At 26.5% G+C, this 12,801-nt stretch overlaps 1 protein-coding gene across 1 annotated transcript in view; it reads right to left on the reverse strand.

Moving 5' to 3' along the window:
* Nucleotides 1-6,234: 6,234 nt before the first annotated feature.
* The window catches only part of LOC115236661 (dynein heavy chain 1, axonemal-like), a 16,576-nt gene continuing 10,009 nt past the window's right edge, over nucleotides 6,235-12,801 (reverse strand). The window contains exons 16-21 of the mRNA XM_029809249.1: nucleotides 11,999-12,225; nucleotides 10,572-10,814; nucleotides 10,333-10,446; nucleotides 9,717-9,972; nucleotides 9,175-9,337; nucleotides 6,235-6,486 (exon numbers count right to left, since the gene is read on the reverse strand). Coding sequence (XP_029665109.1) covers nucleotides 6,338-6,486; nucleotides 9,175-9,337; nucleotides 9,717-9,972; nucleotides 10,333-10,446; nucleotides 10,572-10,814; nucleotides 11,999-12,225 — 1,152 coding nt within the window. The 3' untranslated portion in view covers nucleotides 6,235-6,337. The remainder of the gene's footprint in view (nucleotides 6,487-9,174; nucleotides 9,338-9,716; nucleotides 9,973-10,332; nucleotides 10,447-10,571; nucleotides 10,815-11,998; nucleotides 12,226-12,801) is intronic.

Genomic DNA, 12,801 nt, shown 5'->3' on the forward strand with positions numbered 1-12,801 from the left:
TTACATATATTTTTGCAAGCTTTGATAAAAATAAATAAATATTTTATACAAGAATATGTTATACATGGACATTATATACATATACAATATACACGTTTAATTATCTTAGGAGAATAAAATAAACTATACCAAAAATTTTTAATTTTTTCCTCTATTATTTTTAGCATTTAATTTAAATAGTGAATAATTAATTTTTATCAATTTGGTAAAATAATGTGTGTGTGTGTGTGTTTGCGTATGTGTGTGTGTATATATTGTGTGGTAACAAGTAGCAAAATGTTTATATATATTATATTTTTCTTTTTTCTCATATTACGTGCTTTGTCGACTAAACTTTTTTTGCGCGAAGTTTGGCGCAATGTCATAAAACTCGGATTTAGTTCGAGAATCGAGAAAAGTCAGAGGAATTTACTGAGAGATATACTTCATAATATATTACGACAGCTCATCGTAAAGTTGATTTCGCGTAAAAAACTTTTTCAACAATTATAATATCTTTTCTGATAATTTTTCCAAACTTTTCATAATTTTCTTTTTCTCTTGATCAATTATGTAATTTTCACATTATAGATTGTTAGTTTCAAATATATCGTACAACATTGTTAGATTGTATTTATCAATTCAAAGTTTTGAATGTATATATACCAAAGTAAAATAAGAGATTGTTAAATTCTAGTTCTCGGTTTATAATCATGTTTAAAAAAAAAAATAGAACGGATAAAAAGCTAATATTTAGTTATCATTAAATCATACATCAACAGAAAGCTAAGATCTATTTTAAATACAATGTAGAGTAAAAGTTTTAAAGTCAATGTTTGTTAAAAATTTTGATTTGAACGGATTGTTAAATAAGCATCCGAAAGATTATGACAAAATTTATATAGCAACATTGTGAAAAAATTAAAAAATGTAAAAATAAAACTTTTAATAATGTTCTGCTTCATATTTTTATGGATTTGTCTTTGAAATAAATTTGGGGAGTGGGGAGGGGGGAATTTATTCTAGATTAATATTCAATTATATTTTAGTTTAAATGTTTTAATTTTAACTAACTTGACAACAGTATTGTTTTATAATTTTTAGATAGCAATATAAATTTTATTTGTTTTTTTTATTTTATTAATGAAATTCTACAGATATTAAAAAACAGTTTATTGGAAAAGAGTTTTGTATATTTTTTCTCACATTTTATTTAAACAATTTGCATTGAAAAGAAATTTAATGTATTAATTTACTATAATAGTGCCACAAATTGAAGCTTACAAAAAGAATATATATTAGTCAAATGTTAAAAACATTTATATTTTTTGTCGAGAAAAAAATTGGCGAATACATACGTAGATTGCACTTTTTATGTGGAACTCACAAAAGAAATTGAGTTACTACGTTTCTCGTGTTCATTTCTCGCGTGTTACGTTTCTTTCGCGTTTTGTTTTTTGCGCAATTAAAGCAGAGATCGATTGAGCGAGAGTTCATCTAGGGAAATCACAGGAAAAAGAACTTTTTCGACGTTTTTTTCATGAAAAAGATATCTCTCTGGAACTATGCAATTTCATATAAATCTCAGATAAAGCTATAAGGTAAATGTCCCAATGGCCGGACATGTCCCAATATCCGACCACACTGAAAAAAAATATTTACCATTTATTTAAACAATTATGAATGAAAATAATAATTATTGTAAAAAAAAACTCCAACATTTGATGATTAATCGGGGGAAAAAAATAAACTTAATTTAAAATTTTTGTATTAAAAAGAATTGATTAAATAAGCATGTATCTAAGGTTAGGCAAAATGATGGCCGATCGTTAACAAATTCGTTAAGCGTAAGCATCTAATTAAATAGTATAAAAATTGGATATTTAATTATTATATTTGTGAATAAATAATTAAATATCTAATTTCAAAAATTAATTATAAACTCTTTTTAACGTGATTTATTATCAAAATCACAATTAAAACGATATTTTTGAGCGTTCGGAGACTGGTACATTAAAAATACCAGTGGTCCCACTCGCCGGACGTATGTGCAAATAATAATAAAAACAGAAAAAAAGAGAACAAAAAAGACTGTAAAAAATTAAAGAAATTGAAGAAAAGAAAACAGAGAAAGCTGAAAATGATACAAATAGAAGAAAAAATATTTTACGTAAACAGAAAAAGTCATTAAAAAAGTGTCAAAGAAAAATTAAACTTTATTTAACTAATTATATTATTATTCGGTCTGTTATTTGCATGTTTACTGTTGTTAAGAAATTTAGCTTGTAAATTAAATGCTCTGTTCTATGTTTCCAGGTTATGCAACAAATTATTTCTATAATTTTTGACAAAAATAAAATATTAAGTATAAATACCAATTTAAATTAGAATTGTATTTTGTCATTAAATATCTATTTATATCAATATTTCTTGTCAGCATATTAATTTTCTAGTTATGGTCGGACACTGGGACAAGTTATTCGCGAATTTTTTTATGGCTTTAAATCTCATGCAGATAAATAGTAATGAATATAATCTCATGGCTTCATGTATAATGCGAGATAATCTTGTATATATAATACTAATCACTTAGGTCACACGTATAAAACATCCATTCATTTATGAATAATTTCAAATGAATGGATATTTTATATATGTGAGCCAAAGATAGAATTACAATGAGAGAATTAAATTATATCCCAATATTATATTAAAATCAATACATAGATACATTTTTTATCTTGATCTTTTTTTTTCAATATGCTCACATTTTTTAGAAAAAGATTGTCGTAAAGCATTTTTATCAAGAAGTGCAGTTACAATATTTTTCATTGATAACGATATGCATGCGTGAATCTGATCGCATATACATATATATTTTTAAATATATTTTTCATTTTGCATACTTGCGTGAAGAAAAACTTTTATATGTATTGATTATTAAAAATATAATAAAATGACATATCTTGTACACGTGGAATAACAAATTCTGCTTCGAACAGAAGCAGTTTATTATATTGAATTAGTTACATACCAAAATGATATTTGATAATTGATATTTTTCAAGTGTTATATAATTTGAAATACAATAGACATGTGCGTGCGGCAAGTAAATTGCAAGAAAATAATGAATAATCCTGATTGTAACACTATATATGAATTAATTAATTGGCTATACTTTATTATAATGTTTTGTTTATACGTTAAATGTTTTGCATATCGCATTTTCGTAAAGGTACTAGTCAATCTTGCTATTCCTTGTGTGTGATATCTAAACGCATTTTTAGTTTCATAAATATTTATGTTTATATGCGTTAGAGAGAGAGAGGGGGGGGGGAGAAAGAGAGGGAGAGTGAAAGAAAGGGAGAGAGATAATATATACTGTTATTAACAGTAATATAGATAATATGTTATATATTTTTATTTTTAGGAACATACCTAATGTTAAAATCGTCGAATATAATAAAGGTCCAATAAAAATAATTCTAAAAATTGAAATGTGCAAATTGATTCTCTATTGTAACGTTATGTCATCGATTTTAAGAAACTGACTTTAAAAGTCGCTAAATATCATTCTCATGTACATCAAATCACGTATATCAGTGAAATAATTATATATCCAATAAGAGAGGAACATGAAAAAGTAAATGTATAAATATATACATCTGTTCTATAAAATTTCTATATTTTTTTATAAAAATACGTCTTATTGTTAGCTGCGCTCCTCTTTTGAATCTATCACATTTATAAAACGTTTATCTTAAGAGTAATAAAGAATAGTTTAAGAGATATTAAAGAAAATGAGAGCCTATGAAGTATGTATACAATATATATATATATACATACATATACACACACGATACGTGTGATTATCACTGTGGCGCGCATTCCTGTATATAATGTATAATGTATTGCTTAAGGAAAATATGTATTAAATATATATATACAATATGTATGTACTGTGTATATCTTTGAACAATAGATCATTACCCTTTGTTTAAGTGACAAAACAAGGAGAGTCTCACTACGTGGCTATGCATTTCATTATCACATGCGATTATGTCAAATGTAGGTCAGATGTATTTCCTGTGTAAACATATTCCGTTTATTTGAATTAACTAGGAAGTTGGTACGTTGTAAATAATATTTGTTTTTACATAATAGATCTTTAAATATGTGTTGAATTAAGTCAATGTACGAAATACTGTGTATTGTTATCTACTGTATTAATCTATTGTAAAATCGTACAAAATTAGGTTTACAATTCCAAATTTATTTATATGCGCTTTTAATGTATTAATCTAAATGAACATGATAAGCGTTTAAATGAATATGTATTATACTTATATTATGTAGCATTTTTATGTATATATACATTATATATATTTATGTATATTATATTCTTGATGATATAATTACTTATTTATACGTTATGTAAATAAATTAATGTTGTTTTTTGAAAAAAAATTTAAGGATATCATTTTATTCTACTTCAGACATTGAAAATTTACTTATATCACGTTCTGTTTCAGAAAGAGATGAACTATTGGTGTACATATCGTAGCCAGATTACATAATCCGTCGTTTTAAAATGTTTAGGCATTTTATAAAGTGCGGCCACATTCTCAAATCATGATTAAAAATGAAATATTTTACAATCTGGCTAAAAATTTTAGTTTTTTTTATAAAATGCTAACAAGCGACCCGCCATATTGTTAAACGCAACGATTTGTACATCGTTTTAGATTCTGGCTGGTTTATTGATTTGAGAATGTGGTCGCACTTTATAAAATGTCTAGACGTTCTATAAAACGACGGATTATATAATCTGGCAACATATATATGTATATATCACTTTCTAGTTTCTGTAAAAGATGAAAGAATATATCTTTCGCGCGATGTATGAATATCGGATATTTTCTCAGAACAGTAAAAAAATGTAGATTTTGTTAGCTTAATTGATCCTTTACACATGCTCTGGACATATTTTCTGCAAAAATATGTATATGGAAAGAATATATATATGTATATACAGGGTGTCCCAAAATTAAATGTCAAAACTTCGGGAGAATTTCTTAGTTTATCGATCCCTCACACGCTCCTAAAATTTTGACATTTAATTTCGGGACACCCTGTATATGCCGTGTGTATGTATATGTATTATATTGTATGTGATCAAGCATATTAATCTTATTAAAAGTTCATTTATTTCTCCATTTTACTTGATTTGCATGATCAATTCTCGATTGATCAGAATCCATATTGCGAGATCGGATACGTCATCAACGTCATCAATCACCATTAATATAAAGTCCTTCGACATTTTGCATCATAAATAATCGAGTTTTACAGTTAAAGTATAGAAAATAATGAAAATAGAAAAATTGTCACGTTTCTCATTTATCGTGAAAGAGGCCACTTTAAAATTAGAAAACTTTTAATTAAACAGAATAAAGAAAAAGAAATAGATAACGAAGCAAGAATATAATTTTATTTTCAGTTTATGATGCAAGCATCTTTGTACTGTGAAGAATTATGCCACTTTCAAACGCGAGAATTTATGTCTTTATTTGTCTATTATACATATATATAGGAGAAATAATTATCCAATATATATGTGTACAAGATCTTATTTTTTTTATTAAAATATCTCAAAGGAAATATAAACCTTTTATATTCCATTCATTTTTATCATAATATTTCGTAAAACAAGTTGTTTATATTTGTAGTATAATTACGTCTTCTGTGGAAACACAATACATATTCCTACGATAATAATAGTTTTTACAAATACCCCTTTCTTTCTTTCTTTTATACATTTTCTGCTTTATCTTTACTGCTATTAATATAAAAAATGTATAAAACAGTTAAAGTTATATGACTACTTGGAAACGACAAAATTAAACTGCTAACAATAAGCTAAATTTAAGCTTTAAAATTACCCCAATATTTTGTAAAATATTTATAAAAAACAAAATTTTATAAAATTTCTGTCAAAAAGCATTATCTCTATTACTAAAAAAAAACCTATTTGAGATAATCTAAAGAGCTTTAATCTTTTATTAAAAAATAAAATTTTGGATATCTCGTATAATATTCAAGCAAGTAATTTGTAATCGAATTACTATAATTGAGTGAAGAAATCTTGTTTTTCAAAGAATTCAAAAAATTCTTTTTCTTTGATCACTTATAAATCTTCGTAAGGTACTTTGAAATGGTGAAATTATTTGAACGCATCAAACTAGCATCGCGATACAGATTAATGTTGCTCGGAATAAAGCTTTTTTGAGAGCGTGAAAATACGAAGATTGAAATATTAACGCTAACGCAGCGTAGAAATTCAAAGAGGGCTTTTCATCTAAAGATACCGGGATAATAGAAAAATGTTTATCCCACTAGATTGCTCGACACCTACCTTAGTTTTCCCGGAACCAGTCGGACCCACCAGCATTAATCCGCTGCGCACCAGCGTGGTTTCATATAGTTGAATCACCTTTCTCACGAAGTCTGTAATCAGAATTGCTCCTTTAATAGATTCTACGAAGCATTGTCGAATTGTGAAAGCTCCGAATGCCGGTATCGATCCGCGTATCGCCACATAATGCGCATCGCCACATTTTAGCGCGTGCTTCCAAATTGGATGCTTTAGTCTTTAGTGTAAAGACACGTTTCATATGCTGACATTTCTTTTCGTGATTTCGAGAAGTACATACATATTAATACGAATACGCTCTCTCTTTCTTTCTTTTTTTTCCCCCTCTTGATGAGATGTATAAAATTTATAATTGCCGTACAAAAAAGTAACAAAAATTTATTCTTATTTCTAGAAAAAAATTGCTTTTTAATGTGCTTGTTCTATGCATGTTGTAAAAATGTAAATATTCAAATATAGTATAAAATATAGTATTTATAAATACTATATAATCAATACAGTATTTATAAAGTAATAGGATGTGACAATATAATATTTTGTAGTAAAAATCGTTTATTATTAAGTAAATGCATAATTCGTATAACATTTAAAAGCAGACATAATTCTCAAACAATGTTATAGAAATATGTTTGAAATTTTATTTAATATTTGCAATGCAAACAGCAACTGAATTATTTATTAATCAAAATTAATATGCTATGAATATATAATAAATCACTTTATTTATATTAGTTTGATATTTTAAACCTATTGACATTAATTTGAAACTCACTGTTTATATAATTTAAAATCTATTTGTGAATGACATAAATCAATAACAGAAAAGAAGGAAATAAAGAATTTGTCACATACATAAAATTAAAATATTAATCTTGCAATATAATAGTCATATGCATAATTATAATTGATTATCCGGCTTAAATTATTCTGCAATCTAGATTTTTGCTATAATCATGATTTTGGCTTATGATTCTCTCATTAGTTTCTGCATACTAATGCTTGCCTGACATGAGCCACGTCATCTATCTTATTAAGGCACACTTTCCGTATAAATACTCAACATTCTTAATTTTTAAAACTAACGATTTAATAAAAATGTATATTTATTAGAAAATTCATAAATTTATATATTATTAGAAACATTATATTAGCAAATTAATATTATTATTGCTTATCAAAATATTTTATTTAAATTCTTCTGATTGTTAAAAAATAAGAAAAATAATTTTTCACAAGAGAGAGAGAGAGAGAGAGAGAGAGAGAGAAAGAGAAAGAGAGAGAGAAAGAGAGAAAGAGAGTGTGTGTTAAAAGGCTCTTATAGTCTAATAAATTATTTATTAGAAGCAGAATTTTTTTTTAAATGCGAGCTAAATTAAGTATTTATTACTCATTGAATAAAATACTTCCGGCATTAGAAGCTAAATTAATTTAACTATATATATATCTATAAGATATATATCAAAATATATATATCTATTTGTTTTCTAATTAAACAAAAAGTTAATAAGATACATTTATGGATTCCAACAGTAGTTTGTTGTACATGTTACTCAAAAGGTCACGAATGCTGGTCACGAAACAACTGCGATAACTTGTAAGTACGCAGGTTTATTATTTATTTTGTTCATTAGCAATGGTTCATCTACGCTTTTAAAAAACATCAGAAAGCTGTATTTCATACATTAATTCGTAAAAAGTATGCATCTATGTTCGGGAAAAATTTAACAGGAAAAATGTAGACATAATCAATCTTTCTTTGTCAATAGTAAATTTTAAATTAGATATAAATCAATTTTATAAAAATTTGAACTTTTTTTATAAATATAAAGTATTTACATTTTTCACACATAGAATAAATTTGAAATTTTTATATCTATACAACTCTTTGATATATTTTGTAATTTATTTGCTTTTTTCTCTCTCCATTTTATATATAAAATATTTCAAACAGTTGTAAAATAATTTTGTTCTGATGCATATCAGAAGATAGAACAATGTATTTTAGTACACAGACTCGAATGAGGAAACTCAAGTTATAAATGAAAGACTGAACTTACCATTAACGTCTTCTAACCCCATTTGTCTAATAGATTTGCGAATGCCTGCTTCTAGGATCCCATAATCTACTGGTTTCTCGATGAGCCCGGGAAAAAGGTCCGACACAATACCTGGAAGAAAGAAGACTAATGAGTGACTTGTTTGTCTTTTTTTCTGTGGATGTTCATAGAAAAAGCACAAGTTATGGAAAATAAATTCATTTATTTAATAGGTTACGCACATAAAAAGCAAAATTAATAAAGTATAATAAGAAAAGAAGCAAAGGGAAATATATATAATCGCTATAAAATAAATATAGATATAAGTGTGAGATAATTTATATGTAAAAAATTTAAAATAAAACTATGTTTTTTACTTTAATTTTTTGCGATAATAAAATTTTTAAGATAATAAAATAAATCGTAAAAACATTTTATTGTTCGTGCGATATATATTTTCATACGCAAACATACATACACACACGCATTAAAGTATTCTTAAAAAAATAATATATTTTTCTAAATATATACGATATATGTAGGATATCTCTCGTAAATTTTTCTAAATAAGGTATTATAAAATATATCGTGTGTGGAAATTTAATTAATGGGAAATTCACTATAGAAATTATGTAATTTATAAGTAAATAAATTCTTGAACTTCATAATTGTATTTAAAAACGGTTACAAAATTTTTTCAAAATTTTAAGATTTAAACTAATTTACCGTTAAACAACATTAAGTCGTTCTTCAAAAATTTAGGAACATTTACATCCCTCAAGGCCCGGAGGCAGATTTGGTCTTCTGCAAGATCTTTTTGCTCGCGTTTCAAATTGCCAGCAGTTACGATAACAGTCTTCACTGCGCGCATACCGAAGTCATAATGATCCTATCAAATTACGTTTTAAATACAATTAATTATGCAAAAACAATTAACATCAAAGTATAATTAATTGACATAATTATATTTTAAAAGTGTAAAATGATAAAGATATTTATAACATAACATGAGATAAATTTACATATTGTATTATTTCAATATTTAACTGAATAAATTGTCGACTATATATGTATATATGTGTATAATAATCTATTATTTTAATATAATTATTTTTTAACAAACATTTTGGATGTGTTTTACTTCGCGTATTCGAGATTTCTTAAGATATATAGTAATATTAATCTGTATATATTATTTGAATTTATTTTTTATAAGTTTTGTTTTTCTAAAAAAGAGAAAAAAAGAGAAGACGGGAAAATAAAAATACTTGTGTGCTTAGTTGCTCCGAGCTCAGCTTAAAAGTAGTCGTGATTTTTCGGGCAAGGTTTTTCGCATTCACAAAGCCATACGAGAACAAAGATATTTCAGCAATAAGAGCATAATTTGGCATCATCATAGCCACCGGGCGGAAAAGTGCCTTCAAATTGTCAGGTAACTCTGTTCGACCTGCATAGCCAGGATTCATAGTGATGAATACAGCGCAGGACGGCTTTAAGGTGAGCTCGATTCCTTCAAAAATAAATCTGCGAATTTACGAATTTTATATTTAAAATCAAAGATATATATATATTATAACACTGAAACAAATAGTATTGTTATACTTTTCATATACTGAAAAAAATATACTAAATCCAAAAATTTCTTTTTATTTAAAAAAATTATTTATTTAAATACTTGCAAAAAAATTAGTTATTTTGATCAAGCAGCAAATATATTTAAATTAGTAAAATATAAAATCAAAGCAAAGTATGCTTTTATTTATATTAACGATTTTACGTTCTTTAAAAAAGAAATTGTTGTTAAAATCAACTCGTGGTATAAAGATCTTCATTGTTTTAATTCACTGTACATTAAGCTTTTATTTACGGGCACTGCTTACTTACACGGTCGCCCGCATGTGTTGTGCCTTTTGTATAGTCATAATTTGTTGCGCAACAACGGACAAAACCTCGATATCGATTCGATTAAATTCGTCGAAACAAGCCCATGCACCGGCGCTGCGAATATCACAAAGTCGTGTTTAATTGATAATTAAAATCTTGATTGATTTACAATTAGGTAAACTCTCATTAACGTAACTTGAAAGTGTAGCAAACTTATATAAAATATTTATAGCACCTACCTGGCAAGGCCTTTGAAGAACTTGCCCATAGATCGAAAGTTGAGCTGATCGGAGCAGTTAAAAACCACGCATTGAATCGCGAATGCTTTCGCGAGGTCCTTAGTAGTCTCCGTTTTACCAGTGCCCGCTGGACCAGCAGGTGCACCGCCGAATTTCAGATGCAACGCCCCGGTAAGTGTAAGATAACAACGATCAGTCAACGGCGTAATTACTAGTCTACCGTTGTTACCCAAATATTCGTATCTACAAGATATAAAGAAAAAATATAATAGTAATTGTTTCATTAATTCAATAATTTATTCTGTTGGAAAAAGACATCACATTCCTATCGTAACCAAAGTTATTGAAACCTAAATTAGCCGAAGCGAACGAGCAACCGTGAGTGGTGGAAGACATTAATTAGTATATCCTTGTAACAGGTAACCGCAGCAAAGAGCGATAGAGCTGTGAAAGGGTTACAGGTAGGTAGGTACATTCCCGTAACAAGTAACTGTGCATTTTGAACGCTAATAAAATATCTTCAGTTTGTGGATATATTCGTAATTTGTGTATATTTTAATTGATCTCATCTTAAAAAATTAAAATATTTAAAAAAAAGAATAAAATCTCAATTCCTAAATTAAAAGATAAAATTAATATTTAATTTTATTTATTTCCAATTTAGATTAAAAATCAATCATGTAAGTGATCGTTGTGAATGTAATTATTGCATAACTTTAAAATAACAAATAAGAGTAAAACAGAATAATAAGAATTTAAATTTACGCCCTCGCAGTGCTCGAGAAAGGTTCTAATTTGAGCAAACTTCTCGTTTTCTTATGTGTTAAGAGTCACAAAGGAAAATGACTTAAGAAACTGGCGTAAGAGAATGCTTTATATATTCTGTATGTCTAATATAGAACATTAACGGAGTTATGACTTTGAGAGAAGGAAATTGCATCTTATTTAGCAGAAGATTTTCTAAGAAATTTCTACAAAGACCTGCCGCGCGATGTTCTTCTCATATCCAAAACAAGCTTCAAAATAACCTTACATTTAAATTTAGGAGTAGATACAATTAGATTAGTTGTCATGTCAGTTTCGTAAGATCAAAGAATATGTATGAAAGTGAATTTCCTTTGTTTCATATACAAAAATGTGATATTTTAAAGTGAGCGCGGAAGTTCTAAAATATTTGAAAATTTCAGCTACACTTGAGCAAAATTTTAGTTTATATGTAACAAAAAAATTATTGCAACAGGAATCTTACAGTCAATTTGTCAAGGTAATTAATAAACTTAATACAGTTCTTCATCTTCTAATTTTCTTTAGTTCCAAAATTTTTTATATCGAATTCGATTATTAATATATTATCAGAAATTTTATTTATTTTTTTTTGTTAATTCTCTCTCTAGTAAAAATTAATCAAATATATAGCAAAAACTTACTCATATGAAAATTCAGCATTTACTATACGAATCTTCAAATCCTTGTTATCAATCCAGTAATATCTTAATTGAGAGATCCATTCAAAATTGTTGACATTTGTTATCTTCTCTTGAATTAATTTATGTAAAACGTCTTTGGCGTGAATCTCAATTATAATTACAGCCTCCAGCATCAATCTTTGAATATCGGTTTGCGGACCGCGTATTAATTTTTGTAACACCTCCAGCTATAAAATATTATTAAAGTAAATGTATATGTATTATTTCCAAATTTGTGTAAATTACATTCTACAATATTTATCTAATCAAACTTTTTTTGGTATTTAAGATAAATGAGGATATAAATATATACACATATTTATATTTAAGCGAAATATTTTTAAATGTACATTTTATATTATGCAATTTATATTATGTAAAATATCAAAGAAGCGCGCCAATTCCTCTGAATAATTACTGAATCAATATATAAACGAATGTATAAGTGTGCAAGAAAAACGTTGCGTAAGAGAGTTGGTTAATGAACTACTGTATATTAGAAGAAATGCAAGCTCGGAAAAGAAGAGAAATTTTGTATAATTTTTTTTTTGATATTATACTAAATTACTTCTTTCCAAAAAACATTTTTTAATTTTTGGCTGCTTGTTTCAAAAATACAAGTTTTCATTATTTTAAAAAATAATTTCTTATCTTCAAGTAAATATTTTTTTTATATTAAAATTTTAAATAATTTACTTTAAAAATTATAATTCTTATTAGATGTGCAAATAATAATTTACTTAATATAACTAAACTTTTTGGAA

The sequence above is a fragment of the Formica exsecta genome, unplaced genomic scaffold, assembly GCF_003651465.1.
Source record: "Formica exsecta isolate Colony F162 unplaced genomic scaffold, ASM365146v1 scaffold26, whole genome shotgun sequence".
Lineage (NCBI taxonomy): Eukaryota > Metazoa > Arthropoda > Insecta > Hymenoptera > Formicidae > Formica > Formica exsecta.